We start from the raw sequence: 18,433 nt of genomic DNA on the forward strand, positions 1-18,433 counted from the left end.
CGCCGCTCCCATTGGCCGCGCCGCGCGCGCCGCCGCCGCCGCCGCCCGCCATTGGCCGCCTGCGGGCCGCGCGCCGGCGCCCATTGGCCGCGCGCCCGCGGCCCCGCCCCGCGGCTTCATGGCGTCGCGGCTGTGCCGGGCGCGGGGCCGCCGCCATTTTGTGCAGCGGGCGGCGAGGCGCCCGCGCGCCAGCGGGGAGCGGCGCCATTTCCTGCCCTCCCCCGGCGCGCGCCGGCAGCGGCTGAGGCGGCGGGCACCGGCAGCGGACGGTGAGGGGACGGGCAGCGGCCCCCGGGCCCCCGGGGGAGCGGATCCGCCTCGGCCGGGGCCATCCGCGCTCCCTTGGGCCGTGCGCGGGGCCCCGCGGGGCCGCACGGCCGGGCCGGGGACAGTGAGCGCTCTGCTCTTCCCTTCCCGGCCTCCTGCCGCATTAGCCCCGGCTGCCATTCCAGCCCGGCTCTGGGGGAGAAGGACGCTGTGTTAAAGCTGTGCTTGGAAGTGTTATCCTTAGGAGATTTTTAGGTATGGAAGCGTGTAATAGTCCCACGGCTCTCGGTGTAAGGCAAGCAAAGCGTGTTACGGTAAACTCCGCAGGTGATTTCTCAGAAAACCCTGTTCTGCAGATGACGCGAATTGTTCCCATTGATAGGTCCGTAAGCCCAGCTCTGATGGACTTAACTGCATGTTTTACATCTCCTGAGAGATGTAAAAAAAATTACGTTTTGCTCCGGAATAATAGTTTGAAATTCTTGCAGTCCAAAATTACTGCAGCTGTACAGAAAAACCCAAAAAATACTTATTCCCAAACAGGCCTAATGGCCAACAGCTTTTCTATATAAATTTACTGTTTCCTAATTGTAAATTTTAAGCCAAATACAAGCTGCAGGCATCAGTTTGTTTCGAGGTACAGCAGCAGTGAAGTACCCAAGATAAAATCCTGTTTCTGATTTGCCAACTCCCCTTGTATTAATAGATTATCATCTCTGCAAAATACTACAATCTCTGTTTCCCATTCTGAAGTGCTTTATGTTTCCACCATCAACAGTTTGCTATGAAAAGCAGAAATACACAAACCAGTGACACACCATTTAAGATAAAGCTACATATTGATTGAAAAGTAACTGATAATCAGCAGCAGACAAAGCTTTTCCACCTGGCTCATTCTGGGTATGTAGAAGGTTCCAGAGAGAAAATAATTAAACCTTAAAACCTACCAGGTGTCCATTACTAGGCATAATTAAAATCACCTGCATGTTTATTGGCAGGTAGTCAGTAGTTATTCCACTGCAGACTTGATAAATCTTGCAGTAACAGTCCTAGGCTATAGGAGATTGGAATAGAGCTTTGTGGTACTATGCTGATATATATTAATAATTCTTTGAAGATAGTGATTAAGGAAAGAAAATATTAACCCAATATGTAAGCATTTTTAAAAACGGCCTATTTTTTATATTTAGCACAGTTGAAGAGAACTCTGGTTGTTGCCTAACATTTGTTTGGAGGAATATTTTGGAGAGGGAAATACAAAGCTGAGAGCTGTGCAACTCGAGCAGGACTCTAAGGATACATCTACATTCAAAACACCACACTGAAATAAGTGAAGATAAGGATTTGCTTTTGATGTTTATTAATCCAAGGAGATCTTCCATAATAGAAAAAAAAAAAACAAAAAAAACCAGAGGCTTTAAATTTCCCAGCTCTTCCTTTAGAGTTGCATTATCCTTGAAAATGGAATGGATAAGTGCAAGTTCTAGGAGGAAGATCAGTTTTTAATTTGACATAAGTGTATCACTGAAATTGATATATTGCATCACAAAATGCACTATCACCACCAATAACAATGCAAAACTCTTTTGCAATTTCTATAAATACATTTCTTGGAGCAAAGGAAAGCAAAGTTCTAGACCCATTCTTAAAAAAGATGCTCCTTGCTAACCAGTCTAGTGACACATAAAAGCACCCTTGAAGTAAGACTGTATTCCTCACACCAAGATAGAATTCTTCCCTTGTGACTTGAAAAATATAATTGTTCCGGAACTGACAATAGCACTAAAATTGGTGATTCCCCCGTATATTTTTGTCATCTGCTTTATACATGAAGCCTTCTCACTGCTGCTGCCACATCTTCTGGCAGGAGGCCCAAAATGGCTCACCTGTCCTCAAAGCTTCTCATGCATTTTTAGGATGCATACAAAGGTAAGCAGATACCCAACCAGCAGATGTTCAGAAATTATTTGTCAAACTGGGTGTTCCCAAGCAACGTAAGGAGAAGGCATGCTGGAAGCACATCTGTCAGCTTTTTCTACAAAAATAAAACCCTGTCTAGAGATTCCCTGGGGGCCGGAGCACGCCTGGACATGCCCATGAGTTAGAGTCACAAACCCCCAGGTAAGTTCTGCTCTGTGCACCCCCTGAAGATGCACAGCAACTACCCCGGGTCTCACACCACCACGAGGATGGATATTCCCACCCATCACAGGCTTTTTCACCTCAGGTGCTTTGCTTTTCAAGTGTCCCTTTGGTACTGGGGCAGGGCTCCTGTCCCACCTTGGCCCCCCGTGCGCAGGGAAGCGTTTGCCGGAGCCAGGCAGCCGCTCTCCAGCGGAGAGGCTGGAAAACCCCTCCCGCTGCCTGGGAAGCGCCAGCACCAGCGGAATGTACAGCGTGGGGCTGGGCAGCTCAGCAAGGAAACCCCAAAGCACCACCAAATCCTGCTACTCTGCTGATGCAAAAAACCACACCACACAGACCAATTTTCTGAAGACTGCATTTTGAGTATCATAATATATATATATGTGCATTTCATTTTTACAGATAAAAACTCAGTTTATTTTTAACCTGTATTTAAATTTTGGAGGCTTACATTAAATTAAGGTAGCTTGTTTAATATCAATTGTAACAGCAGGTGACATTTTTATATAAAAACAGCCTAAAGAAAAAAAAAAAACAACCCAAACATTTGATTTAAAAGACCTGACACCAATGATCTCAAGGCAAGATCAAACGCCAATGGATTTGCTTTTAGAAAAGAAAAAGGGGGCATTTAAGCCAACCCATTCACAGCCTCTCCCTGCTGGCTTCTTCATACAGTGGTTTTGATAGTGGTCCCAGAGGGAACTGTATTTTGCCTCTCTAGCTAAAATACTAGTTACTATAGCAACTTTGAAGGAAGAAAATTGTGGCTTCAAAACTGAAAGATTGGCAAAACTTCAAATACACTGTCTGGATCAGGCAGACAACAGCACACACTAATGCTGCAAGTGCAAAAAGAGGGGGAATGAAATGCAGGAGCGGTGCACCTGCGCTACCATGAGCTGGAAAAAGAATATTCTGCACAACTGGGGGGGAAAATTGCAATTATATACCATAGCCCAGATCAGCCAATGATACTGTTGTTTTTAATAGATTGCATATGTAGGTGTTTCACCCATACACTTCAATTGACCTTAAGAACTTCACATCTCATTTACCTGCCTTAGAGAGGATAACTTTTCTTTGTGCTTACAGTACATATTTGTTCAATTTTCTAGCTTGTACAGTGAGATCTTTAAAAAAAACAAAGGACACGGAGGGTGTTGCTATTTTTTCTTTAGCAGCAATGAAATATCACTAACCCCTTTTTACATATCCGAATTCAAGTCACAACCAGAGGTGACTGCACCACAAAGTCACCAGGTACAAAACTGCTAGTTCATTTTAAATTAATAACTTGAAATTATTTTCCCCAATACATCCCTTATTTTTTTATTTTTATAAACAGCAAACATTTTTGCTATTTTTGTACATAGGCTAGCAGGCTTGTTTCAATATGAAAGTGCTAATTCATTTACAGATTTATCAGTTATGTAGTGCTACATTAAGTGTCCAATATTCTACATATGAACAATCTTGATAAATGGAAATGATGAAGATTAAGTAAGGCTATCTGATTACCTTATCTTATTTACATTAAAAGAATAGACACCCAGTAGTAGGGATAAAAGGGAAAGAAACTGGGCAAATACTCATACTGCCACAGGTGTAAAAATTAAGTCTGCCTTCTAGCTTGTACTGTAAATGAGACATTTTAAATAGTCCTGCAGCCCATGTCTAGTTTTTTTTCCTCAGAAAAAGAAAAGCTGCCTTCATGACATCCCCTCTTGATTTCCGATCTCCAAAGTGTGTCATTTGAAGCTTTAAATTCAGATTCTTCCTATCTTCAAAAAAACCTCTGGTTTGCTTTCCAGTATCAGGTTGAATAATCAGGTCCCACTTCTGGGGCTTTTGTCCAATCTATTTATAAATTAGTTTAGAGTGAGTTGTAGATAACATGAACCAGTTCTGGAACCACTATTGGGAGGAACACAAGCTCTTCACTACAATCACACAGTAGCAGGAAAAGTGATAATTCAATTCATTCCTGGGGCAGGACCTCCAAAATTAAATGAAGTTGGCACAACTGGAGCATTGAATTTGTATCCTCCATGCTTTTCAATCATTTTGGATTCTAAAACAAAACAAAACAAAACAAAAAAAAACAGAAGGAAGAAGTTTTAGTGTGTGTGTAGGGGGTAAGACAGACCAAGATTCTGTGACTGACCACTTTGAATCTCTCAGAGATACAGGTTTAGCCTGGGGTTACCCAACAAAGGAATCAGCACAAACAAGTGGAAATGTGCCAGACCCCAAAGAACAGATGGACTGACTACTTATTTTAACTTCTTAGTATTGTTACCACCAGACTTTCATGAATTTGTACTTTAAAAAGCCCACACTTTAGCTTTTGGACATGACTCTAATTTAGAAACAGGACCTGAATGAATACTGCACTTATAAACTTGGAACAGGCACACAGTTCTTTCTGGTTAACATCAACAGACTTGCAGTCAAATCAGTAACAGAGCACACGTGCAAAAAAGCAGTACACAGATATTGGCTAAATTTTTGGTGTTCCTATCTCAATTCAACAATATAAACAGAAACCACCACTGAAGCAGCAGAAAAAGCCTTTTTACACATGCTGCTATCCAAGCAGGTAGTTTGGACTTTAGGTTACAAAATAATGCTGAAACTACCAAGTTGATCACTTTTCATTTTCAACCAAACCTTAAGATCTTTAGACACCTGAGGTGCACATATCCATCACTGTAACTACCAGTGATTGTTAAGGTGTCTGATTTTACCATCCTTCAAACACTGCTGTAGGACAGGTATTGCTGTAAAGCAGTTTTTACAATCCTAATACATGGACAACTGAAAACCAGGTTGGTAATTTAGGCTGTACCTTTACTACAATCTAGATTATGCTGAAGGTGGCTTGTATTATTCCCAGGCCAAGATAACACCACTTATTAATGTCTTATATTGGTCTTAGAGCTTTCTCCTGAATCAAAACATTTGCAATCTTTCTTGGAATACAGGTCAGCTCATATTATCTGGCAAATCTGCATTTTGGCTCTGTTTCTTTGGAAACAGGCCACAAAGATGTTGCCATGGCTAATGGAGCGTGGGGAATCCCTCACAGCTCCACAGAAGAGAAATCTCTCAGCATATGGAAATTCTTCTAAAGTACAATTAGAAGGGAGAACTGTATTTCAAATCCTTCTAACAGGATGTCCCCATGTGTGCTAAGTGGCCTAAATGTAGTATCAGTGTGCTGTGATAGTAGGCAAGAATTTCCCATAGGGATCTGGTTGCTTAAGTTAAACTTTACAACTTCTCTGAAAAAAACAGTACAAAAACCCAAACAAACAAACATACACCTCAAACTTTTGTCTCCATAAAATGCAGTAGTATAAAGTTACATCAAATAATGTCTACTGCTTGACAGGGGTCACAGGGAAACTGTGTTTTATAACCATTAAAACTGGATCATTCTGGACACAAGCTTTGTGAGGTGAATTAGGCTGTTCTCTCATAAAAAGTACTTACACTTAAATGTGTATTCTTACTACCAATCTTTTTATTGAAAATTTTATTAAATTCTATTTTGAAATATCTGTAGCAATTGCTCACTAAGACAGAGGATATGAGGTTGGACTGATCCCTCAACATCCAGTCTTAATTTTACAGTGTTATATATATTGGCTTAATCTCAAAAGGGAAAACCAAGAAAAAAGATAAACTGAATACATTTTAATACAGATTAAAAGAATCTGTATTATATGTAATACTTAATAGGCTTAATGATGTGGCTTTACAGATGGTACTACTTCCATAATTTAGTATTCTCCTAGCCACAGAATCCTTGTCTATCCCAGCTGGACTACGTGACATCTCAGGAAATCATTCATCAGCCACTTGATGTGTTTGTTAACATACCTGGAGTTCATCTACCTTCAGGTAATCAAATAAATTGTTTTCAAATCCAAGCAATTAGGACAAATATTTATTTTTTTTTCCTTGGCTACCCTCCCCAAGTGTTTCTACCATTCCTCCCACCTGTGGTACTGCCACCCAGTTTGTGCATGGAGGCTTTGTGACCTGACAATTTGAAGAGATTTCAAACAACCCTGTTTTGATGGAGACATTATCAGGCTTGACTTAAAGGCCTTTTCTGTAAAATGCTTCTTGAGCACACCCAGGGCATTCAGAGAGCAAAGGAGGCATTACTGGTCTAAAGGGTGCAAATACCGTGTGCTGCCCGCCGCTGATCTGCCAGGGTCGCTATGTCCTGCAGCTGCTTCCTTTGCTCCTCGGTAAGGCCCTGTGTCAAAGCCTGGTACCACGCAGGGTTACGGTTCTGAATTGCTGCAGCACAAAGAAAACATAAGCAAAAGCAAAGTGTTGATTAAAATGTTCTAGAACTCAAACCTTACTCACTCACTGCCATTTTAATCATTTTAATTCTGTTATGGTTACATAATTCAAGACATTTAAACACTAGTACAGCTTCTGACCTCTTCCCTACCACTATAAATTCATTCAAGTAACTCCCTCTGCTATATAAGTTTAACAATGGCATCTCCTCACCAAAGAAATAAATGGTTCAAGCATGTATTGGAAAGCCTGTTTGGAAGTTTTGAACAACTTCTACTTAACAACAGTGTATAATAAAGCTGAAATGTAACTTGTTGGCCAGGAAAAGAAATACAGTTACTTACTCTGAAAAATGGTTTTAAATATCTGATATTCATCAATAGGGTTATCTTCATCATCAATAATCGTGGAATAACCTTCCAAAGCAGTCTCTTCAGCATCATCTTCTTCCCAGTCTTCATCATCTCCATCTTCACCTGCCTGTTTTGCTAGAATTTCTAGATATTCTTGACCATCTTCATCAATGTCATCTTCATCACTCCCCAGCTCCTCTGAGTTAATTATAAGCAAACAAAGGTTTATCTTGAGAACAGCAAGAACAATTCTTCAGAAATGTGGCTAATTAGATAAAACAGGCAGTGAAAGTGGTAACTTGTGGGCTGGAAAGGGGGGAACTCATTTAACTCAGCTCTGGAAGTCAGGTTTTAAGAGGGAGTGGAAAGCAAGTCAGATAGATTTAAAAGTTGGCAAAAGATGTATAGTGTTCTACTGCAGTGCTTCATTTTTGGAATTAGGATACTCAGAAGAATTCCACAAAGGAACTCAGTATCTCCATCAGAAAAAAAATAAAACATGCAAAATAACAAAGGTTCCGTCTCCATACCTGTTTCCTCATCTTCTTCAGCTTCATCATCATCATCACTGTCATTTTCATGCTCTGCATGACAGGCATATGCTCTTTTCAATCCATTAAATAAAAGGATAAAAGCTGGCAGGATCTGCCCAGCAACTTGATTTAAAACCTGTGGTATTTGCTCCAGATCAATAAGAGCACACAGGCCAAGCACACACATCTTTCTGTCATGAAGTCTACAAAACAGAAGAGTAGAACAGTTGCAAGTTTTGTCACGATTTACAAGCAGGTCATACACAGGTTTATCAGAGACTCATCTCCAGAAGTACAAACACTTACCCCAGGAAACAGTCCACGTCATTAAGCCACTGAGTTATGAAGTGACTGGTGACAGGCTCCACATTATTGGGGAAACGAAGGTTTTCCAACGTGTTTAATAGTAAATGAGGATTGTAATACAAAGCAGCTATGGCAACCTGGAGGCACATGGTTCGCAGCTCACTGGTTTTCACTTCTCTGGTCAGTCTCTCCAAGGCGGCTTCCACAAACAAGGGTATGCACTGGACAGTGAGAACATTCACACTCAGTGATCAAAAATAAAACTTGTCGTTCTGTACTTCAACAGTGTGGCACATAAACACAGATGGCATAAAACTGAGTCATTTTTAATTGCTAGCAGAAGTCAGATACAAAGATGAAATGAAAATGTGAAAATATTTAATCACATGGATTTTGTGACATCCTGCACAGCAAATGTAACTTCTGGTTTTATAACCTTGTGTATTAAAAATGGAAAATAAAGAAAATGCGTACACTAGGAAGTCCAGAAAAATCAACTTATTCATCTCTAATTTCATAATGAAGTCCCTAGTCCTTCTATTACATTGATTGGATTCTAGGAACTTCATTCTTCATTATGTCAAAGCCATGAGGTTGACAGAATAATTTTCATTAAATATTCACTAGAATTAACTTAGAATACAATTAATTGACTTTTTAGAACCAAGATGCTCCTGAGGTGGCACTCTTCCAGACTCTTGAAAAAAACAGAGTTTTGCAGTGTCCTAAATTCTGGAGCCAAAGTGTGCAGGAACTCTGCAGTGCTGTCAATCAGTAACACTGACAAAATTATCAGTTGCACCACACAAAGTGCTCATAACAAAACTCATCTTAATACATAATCAATTCATACTACACAATAAAATAATTTAGAAGTATTAGTTTTAGCAACCAAAGTCGTTACCAACCTGATCAATGCCACGCCCTTTACACTGAAGAATAATTACTTCTAACAGCTTTGCTGCATGACATTCTGCATCTTCTCCAGCAACTCCTGTAAGGACCTGAAACACAGCCATTACTGGTGGTGTATCCCCTCAGGGAGTATTCTCTATACACTGCTTTGCTTTGAAAAGCTGCTATGAATCTACGCCCTCTAACAATGCCAGCATTAACAGACATCAGTGAGGCAGCCAGATCTACAGAAATGGCTCAGCATGACAACCAAAACTAACCAAATGTAGAAATATTCAAGAACTCTACGGGTGCTGAGCCTACCACAGTTACTGTCAAAGCATCAGCTGTCGTTTTGCCAAGGATTATTTCCATACACAAAAGAGAAACTTTTCTTCTGCATCTGTGTACTGAATTTTGTAGAAGTTTTATTTACAAAAATGGGATATCCAGTGGAAGACCATGCAATACCTAAAACTTGTGTTAAAAATTCACTGTGCTCAGCTAACCCTAATCTCTAAGTGGTCATGATGTTATATGTAACATACATTTTATATGCAACATTCCAAGAAATTGCATCCACCACAACTGGCCTGGTTGCAACTTGTTTTCAAACAAAGGCTGGCAAGAGTTATTCACTAGTATTTATAGAATACTAAAATAGTTATTCACTGTAATACTTAAACATCTTCAAAATAATTACTCAGGAAATACCACGGGCAGCACAGCTGACAGTTCACCAAAGCTCTAGACACCACACACCATATCCAGGGGTGGAAAACTGAAATCCCCATATATTACTATTAGAGATGATAAAACATTAACACACACCTTATAAAAAAGTATTCTTTTCCTAACATGGTGCTAACACTCTAGAAAGCTGTGTATTCTACATTTTGACTGGACAAAGAAAGCCCAGTAATACAAACTAGAATACAGAAACCCTGCCCAAAAGTGCCTGGACTGAGTCAGACCAACTGCATTCTGCTCCCAGCTTTCACCACTGACGTGGCACAAACTTGGGAAAACATCTTCCTATTCCTGTCCCTTTACCTTCCATTCCTGCACCACTTATTTAGCTAACAGGTGTCAGACCTTCAGCACACATACAGCACGTGTATCCTGGCCATGGTGAGGCTACAAATCCCAGATGGAAGAATCCACCTACCTTTTACAATCTGTCTTGAATGTCCATATGCACAAAGTGTATTGCACCAAACCTGCTTTGTTTATTCTGCTTTTGTTATGTAGTATTTATTTTTCCCTTCTGCCAAAAGCATGTATCTGAAATTTTGATGCAATCTCTTTAAATTTCTCTGCAATAACTTAGTAATTTTGGGAACCTTAGAGGACGTTAGATAGCAAAATGCTTTAAAGAGCAGAAGTCAAAAGCTGCTGTGGAAAAAAGTACCCAGTTTAACACGGTTATTTCTTCAGAGATGGCAGGTTTTGTTACCTCACAGGAATATACTCACCTTCTTGCACATACTGTAGATCATTTCAAGATATTTTGTGTCTGACAGAAGTGTATCTGTATCAACAGTAACATAATTATGCAAGAGAGGCATCATATCTGTATTAAAAAGAAGGATGATCAGTTAGGTATCATCTGCCTTCTATTAAAATCAGGTTAAAATCTGTGTATTAATAATTACAGTTCTTGCTTAATGTGTGCCAAGATAAGCATGTGCAAGTCATAGGTGCCTTAGCAAAACAAGTCTGGTAGCAGCAACAGCAAGATAAAAATACTACAAATGTAACCTCACTTGAGTGTTTTCCTGACATTTCAGTCATGATGCAATTCATTGTATGGCTGAAATCACATCCATGAAACCCTCTAGCTTCCCAATTTATTTATATTACTTACCAGTAAAATAATCAAAACCATCCTGCTGGAAGACTTCAAACACAAGAGGAAGAAGCTGCCACATTTGTGCAGAAACCTGTTGGCAGGTCAGACTATGAGCCAAGGAAAAGATCTCCTCGTAGAACTCTAAAACAAACAGAATCTAGGTAAATAGCATGCCAATCCCATGTGCTTCTAAAAGTAAGCCAGCAGAAGTACAGATACCTAATACATGCTGCTGCAAAACTGTTCCAATCACTTGCAAACAGATCCCTTCCAGCTGCTGGGTAATCTGAAAAAAAAAAAAAAAAAACAGGTAATGACTATTTTCAATACTTTGGAGTTGAAATTAAACACATTTTAAAATTTGTCAAAGCAGCTTCTATATATAGAATATAGTTTTTAAGAACTATTAGAAATGTCTCACATTTTAGAGCACTAAATGTGTAAGAGCAGCACTCAGCTAAGCATATGCATGATAGTGTTCAATACAAGGTGGTTTTTGAATATGAAAGAATCTCATTATAGAGAATCATTTAAAAAGAAAAGCCTGACTAACCCTCTACACCAGTTCAGTCCCATTAAAACACTGTAAGCAAATATCAAAGGAGTAAACAATAGAAATGACAGGAGGTATTTCCTGTACCAGAAAAGAAATTAAAACAAAAAAAAAACCTCCAAAAAATCGTAAATTCCCACACCTAGCTTAGGATGTTCACATGGTATGGAGACCATCAGTGTAAATGCTGGTCCTACAGATTCAGTCAGTGCTCCCAATTAGTATATATTAGTCCATGGAATAGTGAACAAAGCAGTCATTAGCCTGTTGAGGGCACTCACCTTGCACAGGGACAAGTAAAGGCTGAGTTTCTGGTTTTAGCAGAACAGGGTTTGAAAGTAACCTGCTAAATACCTTATCTCTTGTAACACTGGTCATCCTGTGTGAGATGTCTCAAAATATTAATATTTACTGGTCAACATTTTCAAACTGAGCTCCTCAAAACTAGCATATTGTTACACAGAATTTTAATTTAGAAGGCAAGGATATGCTGATAAAAACAAGTACAAGCAGCTCTAGCAACAACAAAATGAGCTGAGCTGGTCCTTGGTGTGGCAGCACTGAATTCTTAGGAATTCCCTTGGGAATTTGATGCTGCTTCTTTAGTGAAGTCTTCAGAGCCTTACAGTTTAGTACTGAACTTTTCAGTCACTAAAAAACTATAATGTATTTATTAAAAGACTGTAGCTGACTTTGTCAAGAAAGATTTTAATCAGAAATAGCATCTTTTGAAGTGGCTGTACTCTGGACAGGAGTGTCTCCATTCAGTACACGAAAACAAAGATAGAAGTTTTAATCCCAAAGGAAAATTCCCCAGGGCAGATGTGGCAGGTAAAATCCCCCATCTCTGAGCACAGCCACAAGAGCTGTATTTACCCACATCGATTCTGTCACAGCGAGCAAACCCAGTCAGCAGAGTCAATGTTTGCAGCTATGTGAAGCTTTATCTGTTTTGTTTGAAGGGCAGACCTCATCAAATCAGATGTGTGTTTTCAACTGAACTGAGAGAGCTCCACCTGCTACAGACACATTTGAACAAGAAGCTGGATTCTTACGGGAAATCCTGTGGCAACATTTATGCTCTATTGCTGCATGCATTGCATTAGAAAAGTGACCCACTCTGTTACAACTTGGCTACATGATAAGTACTTCACTATTTTCTGTTTTAACATCTTTTTGGCCAGAAGGACAGTTTTACAGCTAACAATGCTAGGACTACAAAAGACTTACAGTGTTCTTAGACCATACATATCAGCTTGAAAGTAATTTTTACTTACTTCCTTGTGATCTTCAACTACACTGAGAAGTGTATCGATAGTATTCAAGATTCCCATTGCTGTCACTGCTTTGTCATCACTGCCCTCTTCATCTGGACCAGTCTGGATCACCTGGTTAAATGTCATTGCCTGCACGTAATAGCAGAACAAACCATAAATATGTCATTAAATTGTGATAATCTGGCACTCTACACAATTTCAGAAGGACTTCTGCTGAGAAAATGTGTACAAATAATAGCAGGTGATTGCTCTGCTCCAGAATTTCTTCTCAGGATGATAAAAATTGGATGTTAAACCATTGGAGCTGTCACCCTTTATCTACTCCTGAATAAAAATATATAAATGACATTATGTCCCATGCAAAAGAATACATTTTCCCTTGGTAAGTTCTTGTGACACAAGGTTTCCTCAGTAGCTGAACTAGACCAGAACACTTGGCAGGCATTCCCAGAGAGGACACTCTAACAATTCCATTTTAACTCCAAGGCCTTTAATAGGGAAGCACTGAGCTGACCTCTGCTTTTGCAACCATTAATACAACTGGCTAGATATGGCCATTCAAGCTCTGAATTTCTCCTGCAGATTCAACTTTGTTTTCACACCAAAATTTTCATTTAAAATCTACTCTTTAATTTAATATTTTAAAAGAGACAACCTAAGTGACATTTTAGAGACTACCTAAAATGTGCTACCAATCTCATGATTACCACTATCAGGAGGAAATATGCCAAGATTTGGCAAATATTTCTAGAATTGTTCTTAGAAATTTCTACTTGGTCTAAGTTATGAAGCCACTTCTGATGAAAAACTGTCTAAATGTAGAAGAAAATTACTTGTATCAATGCACTTAGAATGGAGTAACAACAGCTATTAACTGATGGTCAAACTCAACTATCAAATTTAAACACCAATCTTTCCCATATTAAACATCTTCCCAAGCCACCATAAAGTCTCACCAAATGCTGTGTCATTTCTACTGCAATTGGGGTAACTTCTTCACTATATTCACAGATCATCTTCTGAATCACATTAGTAAGATCATCATTTTCAGTCTCTCTTATAATATGAAGCAAAGCTTGCATTACAGGTCTAATGAATGGAGTAATATATTCTTTAGCTGTAAAACAGGTGGAATGTTTGAATTAACATTCTTAGAAAACCACAGATGAGTTTAAGAACCTACACCTCAAAGAACTTTATTTAGTGCTTCAGGATTAACAGGCCAAAACATGAGTAGAATAAATCATTATAGCAATGAACAAATTTTAATAATGTATGACAAGAGGATCGAAATTAAAGTATGAAAACCACAGCACTGCAGTCTGAATTAATAAAATACAAGATTACTGATCAATGCAAATGTTAATTGAATGGGAATTGGTACATATACACCTCTGTCAAATTACCTGAAGTATTAAATATATAATTTATGTTTGCTTTGTGGCTTTTATGCCAGCTTCAGGAATACTATGCCATGTAAAACCTGCCTGGATCAAGACAGCCTTTTTTTTTTTTTTTTTAATTTTTTTTTTCTTTAAATAAATTTTAACATTAATGAATATATGCCAAGACAGATATTGCCACCGTATTTCTGATTCAATTATTAGGTGCTATAAAACTGGATTTCCTGTACCATGAAGCTCTTTACCATGTTTTAATAATCATTATGTCTTATGTTAAAATGCAATTTATTGTGTAATTTATTTTAAAAAATAAAACTTTTCCAGCTGAAAAATTATAGCAAATGATTACAAGTTACAATTGCAAGAGGGAAATTAACATCAGGGAAGAAGAGAACAAGTCTGCCTGAATATCACAAAGTTAACACCTATTTCTGTAAAGCTTCCTGCAGCTGTAAGAAAAGGCTCCTACCTTTCTCTTGATTACTGATGAGAACTTGAAGAGCTATTGCAGCTTCCACTTTCACAGGCATTTCCCTATCATCTATCAGACACCTTCTCGTGAGTTCTAAGGCTGTCTGGAGATTCTGGTCACTTTTAAATTTGACTTCACAGAAATAATGGAGAACCCAGCAAGCCTGAAAAAAAAAAAAGGACATTGAAGAAATTCAGAGCTGCAAAACCTACAAACAGGAATATCAACTATTTGTATATCCATAACCTACACAAATCGTTGAATCTGAGGTGCAACTCCTGCTGAATAAAGATACTGGAAGAGTTTTCAGAGATGAAGATGTTTGAGAGTGTGGAGGCTGGTCAGTGGGCAGACATCACTAAACCAGTACTATGATCTCAGGTTCATCTTTGGCCACAGGTTTTGTGTGAGCAGTACAGTCTATGTGCAAAACACACACAGACCCTACCACCAGACACAGATGGGAAACTGTGCACACAGCGCTGCAGCCATTTCAAAACTACACAGGGGCTATCTAGAATCACATGTAAAAACTGGTACTCATCCCTGGAGTAAGTGTACCATTTATTATGAAAAAGGTGCAGAAAGGAGAGCATCTGTGAGAGGGAAGAAGTTGCAGATTTCTGGATTCTTCAGTTGGAACAGCGTATCTCACCAGTAAATGCCACACTTTCTTACCCGTGCTCTCATGTAACCCAGCTCACTGCTGAAGAGAGGGAACACATGATTCTGCAACATATATTCCATCTGATCCTTATAGATCTTTTTCTGTCAAAATATGAAGGGAAACACATCAGTTTAAAACTTCATATAAAAATGTATTTCTATCCCAATAAAAAAGACACACATGATAAAGTGTGAAGAGTGTAACCCTCAGACTTTTCACTTATCCCTTTTTTGAAGTCTATTATGCAACAATGATCTCCTGTATTAGTAATTAAACTTGAATCCTACACAGGTTTTTAAAATTTTCATAACAGTGACACCTTTTTCCCCAGCCATTTTTTGACCCCAAGAGACACCTTTCGGTTGGCAGCACATTGGCACCAAAAGTAAAAGTGGTCAGGGAAACTGCTTGGAGCTGTGGTCCAAATACAAGTCCATGTCATGCATCTATTTTGCTACCATTTTAACTGGGCAACATCTCTAATTTCATTTTATTTCCTCTCTTCTAGACACAAAAACCAGTCCAGTAAATAAACAGCCTCTCACTGGATGCACTTTTTTCTCTTCTTCCACAAAAAAGGGAATGTAATTAAGTAAAGCACAGAAATGGTGTAGTAATTCTCACCAGAAGCACAGAACTTAAAGGAATTTAGTAATCTGAACTTGAACATGACCTATAAAACTTTGGTAATTAAGTAATTAAACTGACATTAAACCCAAAACAATTAAGTTCAACAGCTTAAAAAAAACTGGCAGCAATTCAGAAACTTGTGAACTCTGAGCTATTTGCATTTCTTCTAAGGCACTATATGTTAGAGAAAGCATAGGAGGGGCAAAAAAAAAAAAAAAGGATGAATAGAACAACTAGATTTGTTCTGCTTACTTTTAGGAGAATTTCAGCCAAAGAACCAATCATATGTAAAGCACCATCTTTCTTGCGAGGATCAGCATTTGGCTCTGTAAGGATCTGATAACAAAAGCCCATTGTCTTCTGCAGGACCTAGATTACATGGAAGGTTAGTCAAAGTATTCCAATCAATCTTCCCAGGTACCATTCTCTGTGCTCTGAAATGCTACAATATCTAACAGCTTGCTCCAAGTCTGGAATTTGGGCAATGTTTTATGTCTTTGTTATAAACACACCATATTCTGTCAAGAATGGGCCCTAGGGGAATTTGCAAATATAAAAAATCATAAATAGACCAGTGCAAAATAAATTTGGAATTTCAAATTTTAGCGTATTATGATATGAGAGGAAAAAAGTAAAACTTTTATTAACAGCTATTTCAGCAAATAAACTGAATTTAGCTAGTGGTATTTCAGTACAATCCTTGAACAACTCACCTCTTTCCTTTTACTACACGATGTAAACAATAATGTCTGAGCAGCAGTTGTTGGAGAAATGAAGTCTTCAAATACATCTGTTAAATAACATTGTAACAGTTTTAAATTCCGGTCCTTTACTAAGTTCATGATCCCAATGTATTTATCCCATGAAAAAGAGAGCACCCTTCAGGTGGTAAATCCTGCTTTCTAGCTAGAGATATCCCAAGTCCAAAGAGTAACACGTGGTTGGATACATATGTTTCATGTTTTTCATGATGACTGCCTCCACATGTCTAATTTGAAGTTCTATGTCTCTTATTTTTAATATAAATATTTTTTAACAGTAGAAGCAGACACAACAGTCAAGTTTTGACATGGATGTTATTTGCTCTACAGGCCAGCACAAAGAATTAACTGGGTTAAAAAATGCTCCATTTCTCATTTCTCTGCAGAAGAGGATTATCAGAGCCTTGTGTAATACCTGTAGTGTTTACAGGTATGCCTCTGACCTGAGGGATAAAAACTCCCAAACCCCTCAAGATTCCTTGTTCTAGCCATATAAACATTCTTAGAGAAGGGAAGAATTTGTTCAGGGAGTCTGAAGTATTTTTTTGTTCCCAGCCTCAGAGGACTGCACAGACTTACAATAAACTCCAACCTAAAGTAGCAGAGCACAGGAGGTGAAATGGGACAAGTCTGGAATGCCAGGCTTACTCCATAATGTGTCATTTAGCACTGGGGTAAATCTGCTCTGAACTGTGCCATGGGTGAAATTCCCTAAGAAATCCAGGGCCTGAAATATTAACTGTTTATGGTGTAAGCTTTAAATGACATTAAATTTATGTAGTTGTTGCTAGCAAGACCAGCACTGTTTGACTTGCAATAAAAACTCTGTAACTGTAAAAATTAAATACTTTCACAAGTGCACAAACTCCTGTGTCATTGCTGACTGTTGTATCCTCTCTCCACCAATATGTCCAACTTCTATTACTTGGTTAATACACTGTGTTTCTCTCTGTTTTTTTTTTTTTTTTCTTTAAAGATTAAAACCATCTCAGTTTTCACCCCATAAAATCCCATCCTTTGCATAAAATAATTTTTTAACATGAGCAGATTTCAAACGCTCACCAAATTTCATGCGGATATATTCATATGGATCTTCTTGCCAAAGCTCTTCATCAGCATCTGTATAGCACATCAATGGGAAAATAACATCTTGGATGATTCCCTGGAATAAAAAAAGAGATTGAAAACACATTACCACTACTAAATCAATCTCTATATTGTGTCCTGTATTTTATAGATTTTCTCCATCCTGTCACTCTCTCATATAAAATGGTAGCATTCTAAAACTATTTGGATTTAGGGTGGATTTATGTGGCACTTTACAAAAAAGCAGATCTTTTGTGTTTAGGTAGAGTTACAATACAACACAAGATACTAGATTGGCTTTGGATAATGGCATGTGGAGATGATTCAATGCCATAAATTCTGCAGCTAACAGCACCTCCAAATATGCTGTGTTGCTGTATTAGATTGTAATCTTTAATAAATTAAAGCACAAAGGACATACAGCAATAAATTAGCTGGCTTTGTTCATATTTCAAGGTAACCTTCACTAAATTGGCTTAAACTCTTTCCACCAGCAATTTATAAGAGAAGTGCCTAAAATGTGAATTGTAGCAGGGCTGGAAACACTGTACAGTAGACTGACTAACGTACTTCTGAATCATCTAAGTATTAAACCCCCAAAATGGCTTACTTGAATATGAGGTTTCAGATTCTTCCAGGTGACTGCATGAGACACCCCTTGATTGATGTAATTTAGCGTTTGCTGCAGAACTCTAGGAGCCATGTACTGCTTTTCCTTGTATTGGTACAGCACCTTCAGCAGCACCTAGAGAAATCAGATCTCATCAGTATCTTATATTGAGCACAGCCCATTTTCACCACAATTCTACCCTCCCTCACAAGCCTACATAAGACCCCCTCAAAACTGAACAAACCCCCCATTTATTCATTAGGCTAAAATGGGTACTGACTAAGCCTTCTATCAAATG

The 18,433-nt window shown here is 38.7% G+C and overlaps 1 protein-coding gene, 1 long non-coding RNA gene and 1 other non-coding gene across 7 annotated transcripts in view; 1 reads left to right on the forward strand and 2 right to left on the reverse strand.

Moving 5' to 3' along the window:
• The first annotated feature begins 255 nt into the window (after positions 1-255).
• LOC128789291 (uncharacterized) lies at positions 256-17,293 on the forward strand. 5 transcript variants are annotated; one of them, XR_008431367.1, is made up of 5 exons: positions 256-522; positions 6,182-6,321; positions 15,937-16,063; positions 16,770-16,869; positions 16,995-17,293. It is a non-coding gene; the product is annotated as an uncharacterized LOC128789291 (long non-coding RNA). The 5 variants fall into 5 exon arrangements; XR_008431366.1 differs by having other exon boundaries at positions 16,770-17,293; XR_008431370.1 differs by having other exon boundaries at positions 6,240-6,321; positions 16,770-17,293.
• Positions 1,599-18,433, reverse strand: part of IPO7 (importin 7) — a 34,554-nt gene continuing 17,719 nt past the window's right edge. The window contains exons 9-25 of the mRNA XM_053945058.1: positions 18,136-18,270; positions 17,502-17,601; positions 16,392-16,468; positions 15,931-16,047; positions 15,060-15,149; positions 14,379-14,544; positions 13,463-13,623; positions 12,507-12,635; positions 10,896-10,962; positions 10,692-10,817; positions 10,300-10,397; positions 8,839-8,934; positions 7,931-8,151; positions 7,622-7,827; positions 7,083-7,289; positions 6,613-6,729; positions 1,599-4,486 (exon numbers count right to left, since the gene is read on the reverse strand). Coding sequence (XP_053801033.1) covers positions 4,389-4,486; positions 6,613-6,729; positions 7,083-7,289; positions 7,622-7,827; positions 7,931-8,151; positions 8,839-8,934; positions 10,300-10,397; positions 10,692-10,817; positions 10,896-10,962; positions 12,507-12,635; positions 13,463-13,623; positions 14,379-14,544; positions 15,060-15,149; positions 15,931-16,047; positions 16,392-16,468; positions 17,502-17,601; positions 18,136-18,270 — 2,211 coding nt within the window. The 3' untranslated portion in view covers positions 1,599-4,388. The remainder of the gene's footprint in view (positions 4,487-6,612; positions 6,730-7,082; positions 7,290-7,621; positions 7,828-7,930; positions 8,152-8,838; positions 8,935-10,299; positions 10,398-10,691; positions 10,818-10,895; positions 10,963-12,506; positions 12,636-13,462; positions 13,624-14,378; positions 14,545-15,059; positions 15,150-15,930; positions 16,048-16,391; positions 16,469-17,501; positions 17,602-18,135; positions 18,271-18,433) is intronic.
• LOC128790349 (small nucleolar RNA SNORA23) lies at positions 14,698-14,867 on the reverse strand. The gene has a single exon (XR_008431716.1). It is a non-coding gene; the product is annotated as a small nucleolar RNA SNORA23 (small nucleolar RNA).

The sequence above is a fragment of the Vidua chalybeata genome, chromosome 6 (assembly GCF_026979565.1).
Source record: "Vidua chalybeata isolate OUT-0048 chromosome 6, bVidCha1 merged haplotype, whole genome shotgun sequence".
Classification (NCBI taxonomy): Eukaryota; Metazoa; Chordata; class Aves; order Passeriformes; family Viduidae; genus Vidua; species Vidua chalybeata.